The following is a 12,694-nucleotide window of genomic DNA, read 5'->3' as shown; positions in this document are numbered from 1 at the left end:
GGAGCTGAGTAGTGGGCAGACAGGAAGTAACATTTTGAGTTGGTTTAGAGTTGACTTTGTTTTATGCCGTTCCTTCAAAACCTGTTGATCAAGTCTGGTGCTTGTGTGTCTCAGCAAACATGACAGTAATGTTACTGACACCTACTAGATACCATCACAGCATCTTTGAATGCGTCTTCCGAATGCCTTATATCTAATTGTATTTTAGTTTTTATTTTTATGCTAGAGCTTGCTTAATTTAGGGAAAAAATACATAAAATTGTGTTAAATATGCATAATTTTATTTTATTTTTATTTTTATTTTTTGTTTTCTCTTTTTGGGGTACTAATGAGGATAACAAGGAAGACAAGAAAACAAACAAACAAATTATGACAGCAGCTATTTAAATATGTTTTTGTTTATGTTTTTGTCGCTTCCAGCCGTTTTAATGCGGCATTTGTGCAAAAGGGAATGTCCGTTGTTCTGTCATTTTGGATTAAAGTCAACAGGAAGTTAGTATTGCTTTAATGAAAACACATGTTGGCTTGCTCGGTTGCCAGGTCTTGTGTAAATCATGTTTTCGACAGATATATTTCTACATAAATTTGCACCAAAAAAAGAATTTAAAGAGGCCGCTAAAAGACTCGGCGGCGGTGATGTTTTATTCATGTGCAGGGAACTCGGGGAAATTACTTCTTATCTCTTCTACGCCGCTCAACTTAAAAATGTCAACATTTGTTTGGATTCCCGTCACTTTTGGGCGGCGTAATTGAAGGCTGCGGTGATGTTTTTCACCGCCGAGGGACGTATAGCTCGCATTAACCCGACCCAAAGTGGTGATGTTGCTTCGTGGGTTGTCACCTCACATGTGTTTTTTTTTTTTTTTAAACTCCCTCACCTCAGGCGACATGCTGGACCTGTTGAAGTGGCGAGCGCACCCGGAGAGGATCAACGACAGCCTCTCTAAACTGAAGGAGATTGACGGCTCGGAGATTGTCAAAGTAGGCGTCCCCGGATGTCGTCACTGCTAGAGATTGATTGTTGGTTGCTTGATTGACAATTTGGACATTTTCTCTCCCGTTTTGTAGTTTCTGCAGGACACATTGGACACACTTTTCGGCATTCTGGATGAGAGCTCCCAAAGATATGGACTCAAGGTTTTTGACTCGCTGGTAAGTCTTTCCAAAAACACCTGAAGCAATCTCGCCACGGTTACGCCACGCTGACCAGAAGATGGAGCTTTTGACCCGGCGCACGAGTCCGACGAGTCGATCAGAGTGATGAAATTGTTTGGCAAGCTGACGCGTTTTGAAACAGTGATGCATCATTGCTGCTGAGCTGTGACGTCACTTGTTGCTAGGCAGAATTACCATTATATACAATACCATAATCCCAGTATTATTATTATATTAAATTAGTAAATTAGTATAAAATTAAATTATATTAATTAGTATTAAATTCCCAGTTTTTGGAATGTGGGAGGAAACCAGAGTACCCGGAGAAAACCCACGCATGCCCGAGAGTGGAATTGAACTCGGGTCTCCTAGATGTGTGGCCTGCACGTTAACAACTCGGCCTGTTTAATTAATCATTCATTCATTTTCTACCGCTTATCCTCATGAGGGTCGCGGGGGTGCTGGAGCCTATCCCAGCTGTCTTCGGGTAAGAGGCGCGGTAGACCCTGGACTAGTGGCCAGCCAATCACAGGGCACATATAGACAAACAACCATTCACACTCACATTCATACCTATGGACAATTTGGAGTCACCAATTAACCTAGCATGTTTTTGGAATGTGGGAGGAAAACCGGAGAGAACACGGGGAGAACATGCAGACTCCACACAGTGATAGCCGAAGGTGGGATTGAACTTGGGTCTCCTAGCTGTGAGGTCTGCATGCTAACCACTCAACCACCATGCAGCCCTTCATTGCTGCTGAGCAGTGACGTCACTTGTTGCTAGGCAGAATTACCATTATATACAATACCATAATCCCAGTATTATATCTTATACATGTACTTACGTTCCTGTGTCTTTTTGTCTTAGGTTCACATCATCAATCTTCTGCAAGACAGCAAATTTCAGCACTTCAAACCAGTGATGGACACCTACATTGAAAGCCACTTTGCAGGGGCTCTGTCATACAGGTATACGTCATGTGATCATATATTATTATATCTATACAACCTATTGCAATGACATAACACACTAGACTGGTGTTGGGCTTTAGTGGTGTGAACACAATGCTGAGGGTGCCCCCTGGTGGATGGAAAAAGAGAAAACAGCTTTTTACATGCACAAACCAGTGAAGAATAAGCAGGAAGTGACCTACCATGTGTTTCCAAGGGACCTGATCAAAGTTCTGAAGTGGTACGTGGACCGCATTGTGGACGCGGAACATCAGGATCACATCCAGCAGGTCCTCAAGGTGAGAGAACTGATCAACATGTTTCTGTTAGTGTCTTGTGTGGTTAAGGTGTTAGCTTTAAATGATGAGTGTTGTGCTTTCAGGCCAGTGAATACATATTCAAGTACATCATCCAGTCCCGACGCCTCTTCTCCTTGGCAACGGGGGGCCAGAGTGAGGACGAGTTCCGCGTTTGCATCCACGAGCTCTTTATGTCCATCCGCTTCTTCCTCTCGCAGGAAAACAAAGGCACAAGTGCTGTGGCACAAACGCAGGTGTGTGTGTGTGTGTGAATATACAGCATGTTGTTACTGCGTGTGTGTGTGTGTGTCAACTTTTCCCTCCACATATTTCCCCACCCTGGTGTAATTGAATCATTTCATGCTACTTGAGGGTCTTGAGTGTGTTGAAGCTTTTTGGCTTTTCCCAACGGGAAATTCGAGAGGAGAGGGAGAGGATTTAAAAAAAAAAAAAAAAGCAAAAAAGATGAGAATGCCAGTAATAATTGGAATCACAGCAGTCTGTGTGGACACCACGAGAGGGAATGCCTGATTATTCCCCTCTCTGTTGACATTGTTTATTGTTTTTGCTCTTATGGTGCAATTATTATTAATGTGTATGTATTTTATTTTATTAGAATTACTTAAGATTCATAGATATTTGTTTTACTTTTAATTCTGAGAAGGCGAATAACTCATTGCTCTGATTTGATATAATTTTTTTTAATAAAAATATTATTATTAAGTTTAATGTATTTTATTACCGGTACTCACATTGTTACAGTTTGTAATTTTTTTTTTAATAAATATTTATTTTTGCTTTTAGTTTTTTTTTTTTAGTTGTACTCTCGGTCAATACAATTTCAAATTAATACAAATTAAATAATAATAATTGAAAAAATGAATAAATAAATCAATAAATATAAGCAAAGTGTAAATAAAGATATATATATATATTATTTTTTGGGGGGCAATTATTGTAATTTGAATGTGTTTTACTACTCACATTCTGACAGTTTGTACATTTATTAAAAATATATATATTTAGAGTTGCTTTGTTTTTTTTGTTTTTTTGTCCTCTCAGTTAATAAAATTTTAAACAAATGCATATTTAATTAAAAAAACTAATCAAATAATATATATAAAAATATATAAATATATAATAAAAAATATAAATAAACACCAACAATTATGTAAAATGATGCAAGACTCGAACACAATAAATGTGTTTTTTTTAAGTTAAAGATAATAAAAATTTATGTTTTAATTGTCAATCTATTAATATTTTCATATTAATTTAGTGCTACATGATCTGCTGACTCCCCTATTGTTGCTAACCTGCTCTACAATACAAATTCCAGGCTAATTTGCCGCCTCAGCTAACTATAACATAACCGTCGTCCATAACGGAACCCGTTCTGCTCAGGCGGTCTTCCTGCGGACCTTCCCGGCGGTCTATGGCGAGCTCCTGAAGATCTTCACGGTGCGAGAGGTGGCCGGCTTTGTCAGGGAGACGCTGGGCTGCCTGCCTACCATCCTCCACGCCGACTGCTCCTTGGAGGCCGTCAAACTGCAGTGCCTTGCCAAGACGGTGGAGAGCCAGCTTTACGTTAACCCAGGTGAACCGCCCCGTGCTGCTGGATATCACCATGGTAACAACACCTCTTTATATGTGTCTGGGAGGACTGAACGTGCTGTTCCTGTTGCAGAATCGAGGTGCATCCTGTTGCCGGTGGTGCTGCGCATCCTGCAGGCCCACATGCAGGAGCAGAAGGACCTGGTCATGTGTGCGCGGATCCTCACCAGCATGCTGTCGCTCCTCAAGAAGGAGGAGAATGGAACTTCTGTGAGTGTTACGCATGCGTCTTCAGGCACAAATTAAAGATGTCATCCTCAAGATTGGTCTGTGTGAGGAACATGTGAAGGTCAATTAGTCGCTGTGTAACCTAGTTGCATCATACAATTAAAACAACGAGAAAATCACATGAAAGCTGCAGGAATTCCAACTGCAATTTCCCGGCAATAGCAGCCTTCTTTATTTTGTGCGGTTACGGTCAGTTTGTTGTGTCACGGCGATACACCGGGGCCGCTGTGCACTTCACTAATGAGAGCCATCAATTTAAGCAAGTGGGCACGGTGCCACTTGCACTCACTCTAGCATGCAGTGAAGGACACACACACACACACATGTATACACACACACACACAGAGCAGCGGACAGGCAGCGGATTTAAAGAGATGCGACAGCGGTGACAGCCGTTGTGCCAGCCTGCAGCTCCTTCTCATTATCGCTCTGTCTCGTCAGGGCGGCACACACAAACAATATTATGTATATATCATCGTTTCTACTTCATGGTTTTATTATAGGGTCGCGGGGGATGCTGGAGCCTATCCTAGCTGTCATCGGGCGACTCACATTCATACCTATGGACAATTTGGAGTCGCCGATTAACCTAGCATGTTTTTGGAATGTGGGAGGAAACTGGAGTACCTGGAGAAAACCCACGCATGGCCGAAAGTGGAATTGAACTCGGGTCTCCTAGCTGTGTGACCTGCGTGTTAACCACTCGGCCTGTTTAATTAATTATTCATTCTTTCATTTTCTACCTCTCGAGGGTCGCTGGGGGTGCTGGAGCCTATCCCAGCTGTCTTTGGGCGAGAGGCGGGGTACACCCTGGACTGGTGGCCAGCCAATCACAGGGCACATATAGACAAACAACTATTCACACTCACATTCATACCTATGGACAATTTGGAGTCGCCAATTAACCTAACATGTTTTTGGAATGTGGGAGGAAACCGGAGTACCCGGAGAAAACCCACGCATGGCCGAGAGTGGAATTGAACTCGGGTCTCCTAGATGTGTGGCCTGCGCGTTAACCACTCTTGTTTAATTAATCATTCATTCATTCATTTTCTACCGCTTATCCTCATGAGGGTCGCGGGGGTGCTGGAGCCTATCCCAGGTGTGTTCGGGCGAGAGGCGAGAGGAATCTGGGAGGAAACCGGAGTACCCGGAGTAAACCCACGCATGCACGGGGAGAACATGCGAACTCCGCACAGAGATGGCCGAGGGTGGAATCGAACTCTGGTCTCCAAGCTGTGAGGCCTGCGCGTTAACCACTCAGCCTTAATTATCATTCATTTCCTACCGCTTATCCTCACGAGGGTCGTGGGGGTTGCTGGAGCCTATCCCAGCTGTCTTCAGGCGAGAGGCGGGGTATACCCTGGACTGGTGGCCAGCCAATCACAGGGCACATATAGACAAACAACCATTCACACTCACATTCATACCTATGGACAATTTGGAGTGGCCAATTAACCTAGCATGTTTTTTGGAATGTGAGAACATTCGAGAACATGCAAACTCCACACAGAGATGGCTGAGGGTGGAATTGAACTCGGGTCTCTTAGCTGTGAGGTCTGCGTGCTAACCACTCATCCGCCGTGCAGCCCTTTAATTAATCAAAAAAATGACACAGCGCTTCCTCCCCAAATGTTCCTTTAGGCATGTGTCCATCTCCTTTGCTTTCCAGGAACCAATCATCTCAGAGGAGGTGGACCTGATCGTGGAAAGCCTGCTGGGAGTGTTGCTAAGGACCATCCTGGAAATCAGCAACCGACCACAGCCTGCTGGGCCTGCGATGAGACTGCAATTCCAGGATGTCACTGTATGTCTTGTGTGTGTGTGTGTGTGTGTGTGTGTAATATCCAAATTGTTTTGGGCTTTGGCAAGTAATTATAGATTTTAAATGGAGTTGCTGCACCAGCGACTATAATTGTGCCAACAACATTAACGCAAATGGCAGTAATTAAGATTTATAATACGACATACACTCGGGGGCTGGTGATGAGATCCTCATCGGATACTCGAGGAGGGGGAAAGAGGGGAGGTGTGAGAGTTGAAAAGTATCCACATATATTTCAGCTGTCCAATAAAGTTAATTAAGGCCAGACATTTAAGACAATTAATGTCCTTGAAGAGAGTTTGCAGCACACATGGAATGCCTGATGATGATGATGATGATGCTTTTATTGTGTGTGTGTGTGTGTGTTCCATCCTGCCAGGGGGAGTTTGTGGCATGTTTGCTGGCGCTCCTGCGACAGATGAGTGACAGACACTACCAGCAGCTGCTGCAGGCATTCAGCAGCAAAGATGACTTGAGGGTACGACCACTCACTCTCTATTTATTTTGGGAATGCACGCACACTAATACAGTTGTCAGTTAATGCTGAGAAACAATAGTATTGTGCATGAAAAAGGCATAAGTCGGTATGTTGTTTGATTTATAGTAAAAATGCATAGTTTCATTAGTAGTTATGTGTGTGTATTTAATGGTCAAAATTGAATTTATGCAAATATATATTAAAATATTATTAATTTCCCCACACAATTACAACATTGATTCTGTTGCTGTTAAATAAAGTAACTATTATTTTGACCTCCATCATGTTTTAACACAACCAAGCAACCTAAACTTTGACATTTACTTTTTTTTTTTACTGTGATTACAACATTGGTTCTATTGCTGTTAAATAAAGTAATTATTATTTTGAACTCTATCATGTTCTAAAACAACCAACCAACCTAAACCTTGACATTTACTTATTATTTGTTCTTTTTACTATGATTACAACATTGGTTCGGTTGCTGTTAAATAGAGTAATTATTATTTTGACTTCCGTTATGTTTTAACACAACCAACCAACCTTAACCTTGAAATTTACTTAATTTTTTTGTTTTTACTGTGATTACAACACAATATTGGTTCTGTTGCTGTTAAATAAAGTAATTATTATTTTGACCTCCATCATGTTTTAACACAACCAACCAACCTAAACCTTGACATTTACTTTTTATTTCTTTTTTTTGCTGTGATTACAACATTGGTTCTATTGCTGTTAAATAAAGTAACTATTATTTTGACCTCCATCATATTCTAACACAACCAAGCAACATAAACCTTGACATTTACTTTTTATTTGTTCTTTTTACTGTGATTACAACATTGGTTCTGTTGCTGTTAAATTAAGTAATTATTATTTTGACCTCCGTTATGTTTTGACACAACTAACCAACCTAAACCTTGACATTTACTTATTATTTGTTTGTTTTACTGTGATTACAACATTGGTTCTGTTGCCATTAAATAGAGTAGTTATTATTTTGACTTCCGTTATGTTTTAACACAACCAACCAACCTTAACCTTGAAATTTACTTATCTTTGTTTTTTTTTTACTGTGATTACAACATTGGTCCTGTGGCTGTTAATTAAAGTAACTATTATTTTGACCTCTATCATGTTTCAACACAACCAACCAACCTAAACCTTGACGTTTACTTATTATTTGTTCTTTTTACTGTGATTACAACATTGGTTCTGTTGCTGTTAAATAGAGTAATTATTATTTTGACTTCTGCTATGTTTTAACACAACCAACCAACTTAAACCTCGACATTTACTTCTTGTTTGTTCTTTATACTGTGATTACAACATTGGTTCTGTTGCTGTTAAATTAAGTAACTATTTTTTGATGTTTTAACACAACCAGCCAACCTAAACCTTGACATTTACTTATCTTTGTTGTTTTTACAGTGATTACAACATTGGTTCTGTTGCTGCTGTGTTGTGCAATATACAGACAATCATATTGTGGTCAAAAAGAGCTACATATGTATTCCTTTCCCCTTTATCATGTTCTCCAAATCATTAATGTATTGGAATTGATTGGAACCTATAAGTATGTTGATTGAATTGATAAAATTCAATTTTTTTTTTTTCATATGTTTGTATTGTTTTGTCCAGGACTTCCTTCTTCAGATCTTTACGGTCTTCAGGATCCTCATCCGACCTGAGATGTTCCCTAAAGACTGGACGGTCATGCGGCTGGTCACCAACAAGTAAGACGCTCTGTCCTCCTGGTGGCTGGTTGTGTTATTTCAGTCTTGTCATGGCAACATGTTGCCTTCCAGCGTCATCATCACCACCGTCCTCTACCTCTCTGACGCTCTGAGGAAGAACTTTCTCAACGACAAGTTTGACTATAAGGTAAAAGAGATATTTTCAAATAAAAGCGTCAAAACTGACATTTTTTGGGGGGGTGTTTTTTTAGGTGTGGGATTCCTATTTCTACCTGTCTGTGTTGTTCATCAACCAGCCGTGCCTTCAGCTGGAGTCTTTCTCTCCCTCCAAGAGGAAGAAGACTCTGGAGAAGTAAACATGCTATTGTCTTATGTAATATACTATATCTTTGCTAAGCGTGAACAAAATAACCCAAACCATATCCTGTTGCTACCATGCTGTGCAGGTATGGAGACATGAGGGTGATGATGGGCTGTGAGATCTTCAGTATGTGGCAGAATTTAGGTGAGGGCATAATAGAATGTCTAATTATGTATGCATATATGCATAATTAGCATCCTGGTGTGTCCATCCATACAGGTAATCGAGTTGCACATTACTTACAGATGCATAATCTTCAAGGCAGTGTATTCTATCACAACATGTGCTTAAAATGTGCTTAAATGCAGCACAGGTGCATTTCAATGAATTATTGCAGCCACTAGGTGTCGCCAAATGACCAAATACCACCCCATTTTAACATAAAGGCATCTCATGTAGTATAAGTCACAGTGAAAACGCGTGTTGTGTATTGATATATTTCTTCTCCAGGGGAGCACAAGTTGAACTTTATCCCGGCGATGATCGGCCCCTTTCTGGAAGTGACGCTTGTCCCGCAGCCGGACCTGAGAAATGTGATGATCCCCATCTTCCATGACATGATGGACTGGGAGCAAAGACGCAGCGGCAATTTTAAACAGGTACGGAACTCCTCACCTACATGTGACAGTGAGAAATCACTTCCAGCAGCCAAGATGGAAGCCTTGAGGCATGTTTTTTTTTCTTTTTTTTGGTGCAAATAGGTGGAGGCGAAGCTGATCGACAAGCTGGACAGCCTGATGTCGGACGGCAAAGGAGACGAGACGTATAGGGAGCTCTTCAACAGCATGTGAGTTATGAAAAGGCGTGTCGGCCATTTTTGCTGCCATTAGAGGGTGTACCAATGTTTATTTGCCGGGGGGCAAACAGCGTAAGAATAACAAGTGTGACAAGAGGACACTATAGTGCTAGCATTATACTTAGCCACTTTTCTGAAGAAAACCTTTATTTTATAAGCTTTATTTTAAGATGTGTAGTGAAGCCTTTTTTAAATTTGAGCACAATAATATATTTTGTCACATTCTGTGCTCATAAACAAACACTAGGGACACACTATTTGTGAAATATCATAACAAGTCAATTTTGCACAAGAGGGGACAATATTGATATATAATATGATAAAAATTAGGCTGCACGGTGTTCGAGTGGTTAGCCGTGCGGGCTTCACAGCTTGGAGACCCGAGTTCAATCCCACCGTGGGCCATCTCTGTGTGGAGTTTGCATGTTCTCCCCGTGCATGTGTGGGTTTTCTCCGGTTTCCTCCCACATTCCAAAAACATGCTAGGTTAATTGGCGACTCCCGCCCGAAGACAGCTGGGATAGGCTCCAGCACCCCCCACGCGACCCCCACGTAGAAAATGAATGAATGATTAAAGTTAGCGCTGAATGTGCCAACAATGTCCAATACGACACGATAATCTTACACATGGAAAGTTTTTAGCTGGATGTAGGAAGATGTTTTTGGTATCCTAGCAACAGTAAGCCCCCTAGTAACAAGTATATGGATACCATGATGTGAAATATATAAATGAATGCATGGTCAAAAAGGTAAGCATTTCATCTTGAGTCATCTCGTCTTTGTCTGGTCTTGGTCCAATCAGTCCTTGTGTTTCCAGGTTTGTGCTCTGCATGCTTTGTTTGTGCGTGTGTGTGTGTGCGTATCTCATACCTCGAGCAGTATTCAGTGTAAATATCATTAAGGTTTCTGTTCATCGAAGTGTAAATTGTGTATTGTAATTGCTGTGTCCTTCATAGTGAGTCACCATGACCGCACCACTCTGCATTACTGTATGTAGTGTAGTGTAATACAATATAAATAGGCATTATATTGCTTTAGGTGTGATTGCATTTGCAGCTAATGCTTGCAAAATCTTCTTTTGTTTTTAATTGTGGTGTTTTGAAAAGCGATATGGGTGATATTTATTTATTAGACCATCCACTAACCCCACTAACCTGTGTGATATGGAGTTTTTTTGTGGAAAAATTAAATATTAATAATGGATTGATTTTATATAGTACGCAAACCGTTATTCATTCGCTCCTCAGTCAGTCACAAACTGGTGGTGGTACTCTACAGCTACAGCTGCCCTGGGGTCATACACTGGTGGTGGTACACTACATCTGTAGCTACAGCTGCCCTGGGGTCACACACTGGTGGTGTTACACTATGTCTGTAGTCACAGCTGCCCTGGGGTCGCACACCGGTGGTAGTACACTACATCTGTAGCTACAGCTGCCCTGGGGTCACACACTGGTGGTACCCGACATCTGTAGTCACAGTTGCGCTGGGGTCACACACCACACACTGGTGGTGGTACGCTATGTCTGTAGCTACAGCTGCCCTGGGGGCACACACTGGTGGTGGTACTCTACGTCTGTAGTCACAGCTGCCCTGAGGTCACACACTGGTGGTGGTACTCTACATCTGTAGCTACAGCTGCCGTGGGGTCACACACTGAGGGTGGTACTTTACGTCTGTAGCTACAGCTACCCTGGGGTCACACACTGGGGGTGGTACTCTATGTCTGTAGTCACAGCTGCCCTGGGGTCACAAACTGGTGGTGGTACCCTACGTCTGTAGTCACACACTGGTGGTGGTACTCTACATCTGTATCTACAGCTGCCCTGGGGTAGCCTTTACGACCGTCTTTGAGGATTTGTCGTTATTCATACCAGCACTAGGGGCAAGGTGGGTGAAGTGACTGGGTGGAGGAAGCGAGGATCGAACCGCCAACCTTCTGGTTTCTGGCTGACCCGTCCAAATATATAAAGTCAATTGGAATATTCATTTAATTTTTCCTAAAAAGAAAAAAAAAGCCTCCATAGTGTGAGTGTGTGTGCTGATATTAATCGTATTAATTTATCCCGCCTACGCTTCCCTGCCTGGAGTAGCATTCCTCTGTTTGGTCCGTACCCTAGGTAAGATGCAATTTGTTCTCTCTCTGTGTCTGTCGTCTTTTAAAAAAAACAAAATGATGGCGTCGAGGCGACACATTGAGCGACCGCCGTCTCGTCGTCTTGCTATGTTTGATATCTGTCTATATTGTACCTCTTTTAGCCTGCTGAAGAAGATTGAACGCGAGACCTGGAGGGAGAGCGGCATCTCCCTCATTGCCACTGTCACCCGATTAATGGAGAGGCTGCTGGACTACAGGTGAAATAAATAAACCCAGCATCACCTCAGTAGGTTTTTGCCTGCTAAACTTAATGATTGTGTCTCAGAGACTGCATGAAGCTGGGTGAAGTGGATGGCAAGAAAATAGGATGCACTGTCAGTTTACTGGTGAGTCCATGCCCGTTCAAAGTAGCAGAAAGGTATGATCACGATGTCTCACTCTGTGTCTTTTCTCTCTTTGCTCAGAACTTCTACAAAACAGAGCTGAACAAGGAGGAGATGTACATCCGTTACATTCACAAGCTTTACGACCTCCATCTTAAGGCGCAGAACTACACGGGTAACTTCTAACATTTTATTATTCTATATCCTGCAAATGTCACGTGTGTATTTATTTGCATCACAGAGGTGTCCTACACCCTGCTGCTGTACGACGAGCTCCTGGAGTGGTCGGACAGGCCGCTGCGGGAGTTCCTCAACTACCCCATGCAGAGTGAGTGGCAGCGGAAAGAGTTCCTGCACCTCACCATTGTGCAGAACTTTGACAGAGGCAAGGTGAGACAAAGCAAGCGTCCCCTACTTGTGCTTTTAGGGTGGAGGGAAGTGGAAAAAAACGGGACTCATTTGTTTGTCGTCACAGTGTTGGGAGAACGGGATCATCTTGTGTAGAGAGCTGGCCGACCAGTATGAGTCCTACTATGACTATAGGAACCTCAGCAAAATGAGGGTGAGCTGTTTTTATTTCTTATTTCATTTTAATTATTTTAATTTTATGGTTAATTTTAATTGTAATTTTAATGATTTCATTCTAATTATTTAATTAATTTAATTATTATGGTTTATTATTTAATTATTGTGGTAATTATAAATTTATTTTATTTATATATTTTATTAATTATTAGTGATTATAATTTTAATTATTGTTTTAACATTTTTATATATTTTTTAATGGAGTCTTTGCTTTATGTTTA

At 41.5% G+C, this 12,694-nt stretch overlaps 1 protein-coding gene across 4 annotated transcripts in view; it reads left to right on the top strand.

Moving 5' to 3' along the window:
- Window positions 1–12,694, top strand: part of dock4b (dedicator of cytokinesis 4b) — an 87,559-nt gene that overhangs the window by 50,659 nt on the left and 24,206 nt on the right. For 3 of the 4 annotated variants that reach the window (XM_058078052.2, XM_058078055.2, XM_058078051.2), the window contains exons 18-38: window positions 884–981; window positions 1,069–1,152; window positions 2,027–2,127; window positions 2,327–2,408; window positions 2,492–2,662; window positions 3,813–4,005; window positions 4,096–4,232; window positions 5,923–6,057; window positions 6,455–6,553; window positions 8,195–8,289; window positions 8,362–8,437; window positions 8,502–8,602; window positions 8,697–8,755; window positions 9,062–9,210; window positions 9,313–9,398; window positions 11,501–11,527; window positions 11,667–11,762; window positions 11,831–11,891; window positions 11,970–12,063; window positions 12,130–12,278; window positions 12,364–12,450. In XM_058078052.2, coding sequence (XP_057934035.2) covers window positions 884–981; window positions 1,069–1,152; window positions 2,027–2,127; window positions 2,327–2,408; window positions 2,492–2,662; window positions 3,813–4,005; window positions 4,096–4,232; window positions 5,923–6,057; window positions 6,455–6,553; window positions 8,195–8,289; window positions 8,362–8,437; window positions 8,502–8,602; window positions 8,697–8,755; window positions 9,062–9,210; window positions 9,313–9,398; window positions 11,501–11,527; window positions 11,667–11,762; window positions 11,831–11,891; window positions 11,970–12,063; window positions 12,130–12,278; window positions 12,364–12,450 — 2,180 coding nt within the window. The remainder of the gene's footprint in view (window positions 1–883; window positions 982–1,068; window positions 1,153–2,026; window positions 2,128–2,326; window positions 2,409–2,491; window positions 2,663–3,812; window positions 4,006–4,095; window positions 4,233–5,922; window positions 6,058–6,454; window positions 6,554–8,194; window positions 8,290–8,361; window positions 8,438–8,501; window positions 8,603–8,696; window positions 8,756–9,061; window positions 9,211–9,312; window positions 9,399–11,500; window positions 11,528–11,666; window positions 11,763–11,830; window positions 11,892–11,969; window positions 12,064–12,129; window positions 12,279–12,363; window positions 12,451–12,694) is intronic. The other variant, XM_058078054.2, reaches the window with a different exon arrangement.

Source organism: Doryrhamphus excisus, linkage group LG2, assembly GCF_037039965.1.
Source record: "Doryrhamphus excisus strain RoL-2023G ecotype Guam linkage group LG2, RoL_Dexc_Guam_v1.1, whole genome shotgun sequence".
NCBI classification, from domain to species: Eukaryota; Metazoa; Chordata; class Actinopteri; order Syngnathiformes; family Syngnathidae; genus Doryrhamphus; species Doryrhamphus excisus.
This window is presented reverse-complemented; position numbering and strand designations above follow the sequence as displayed.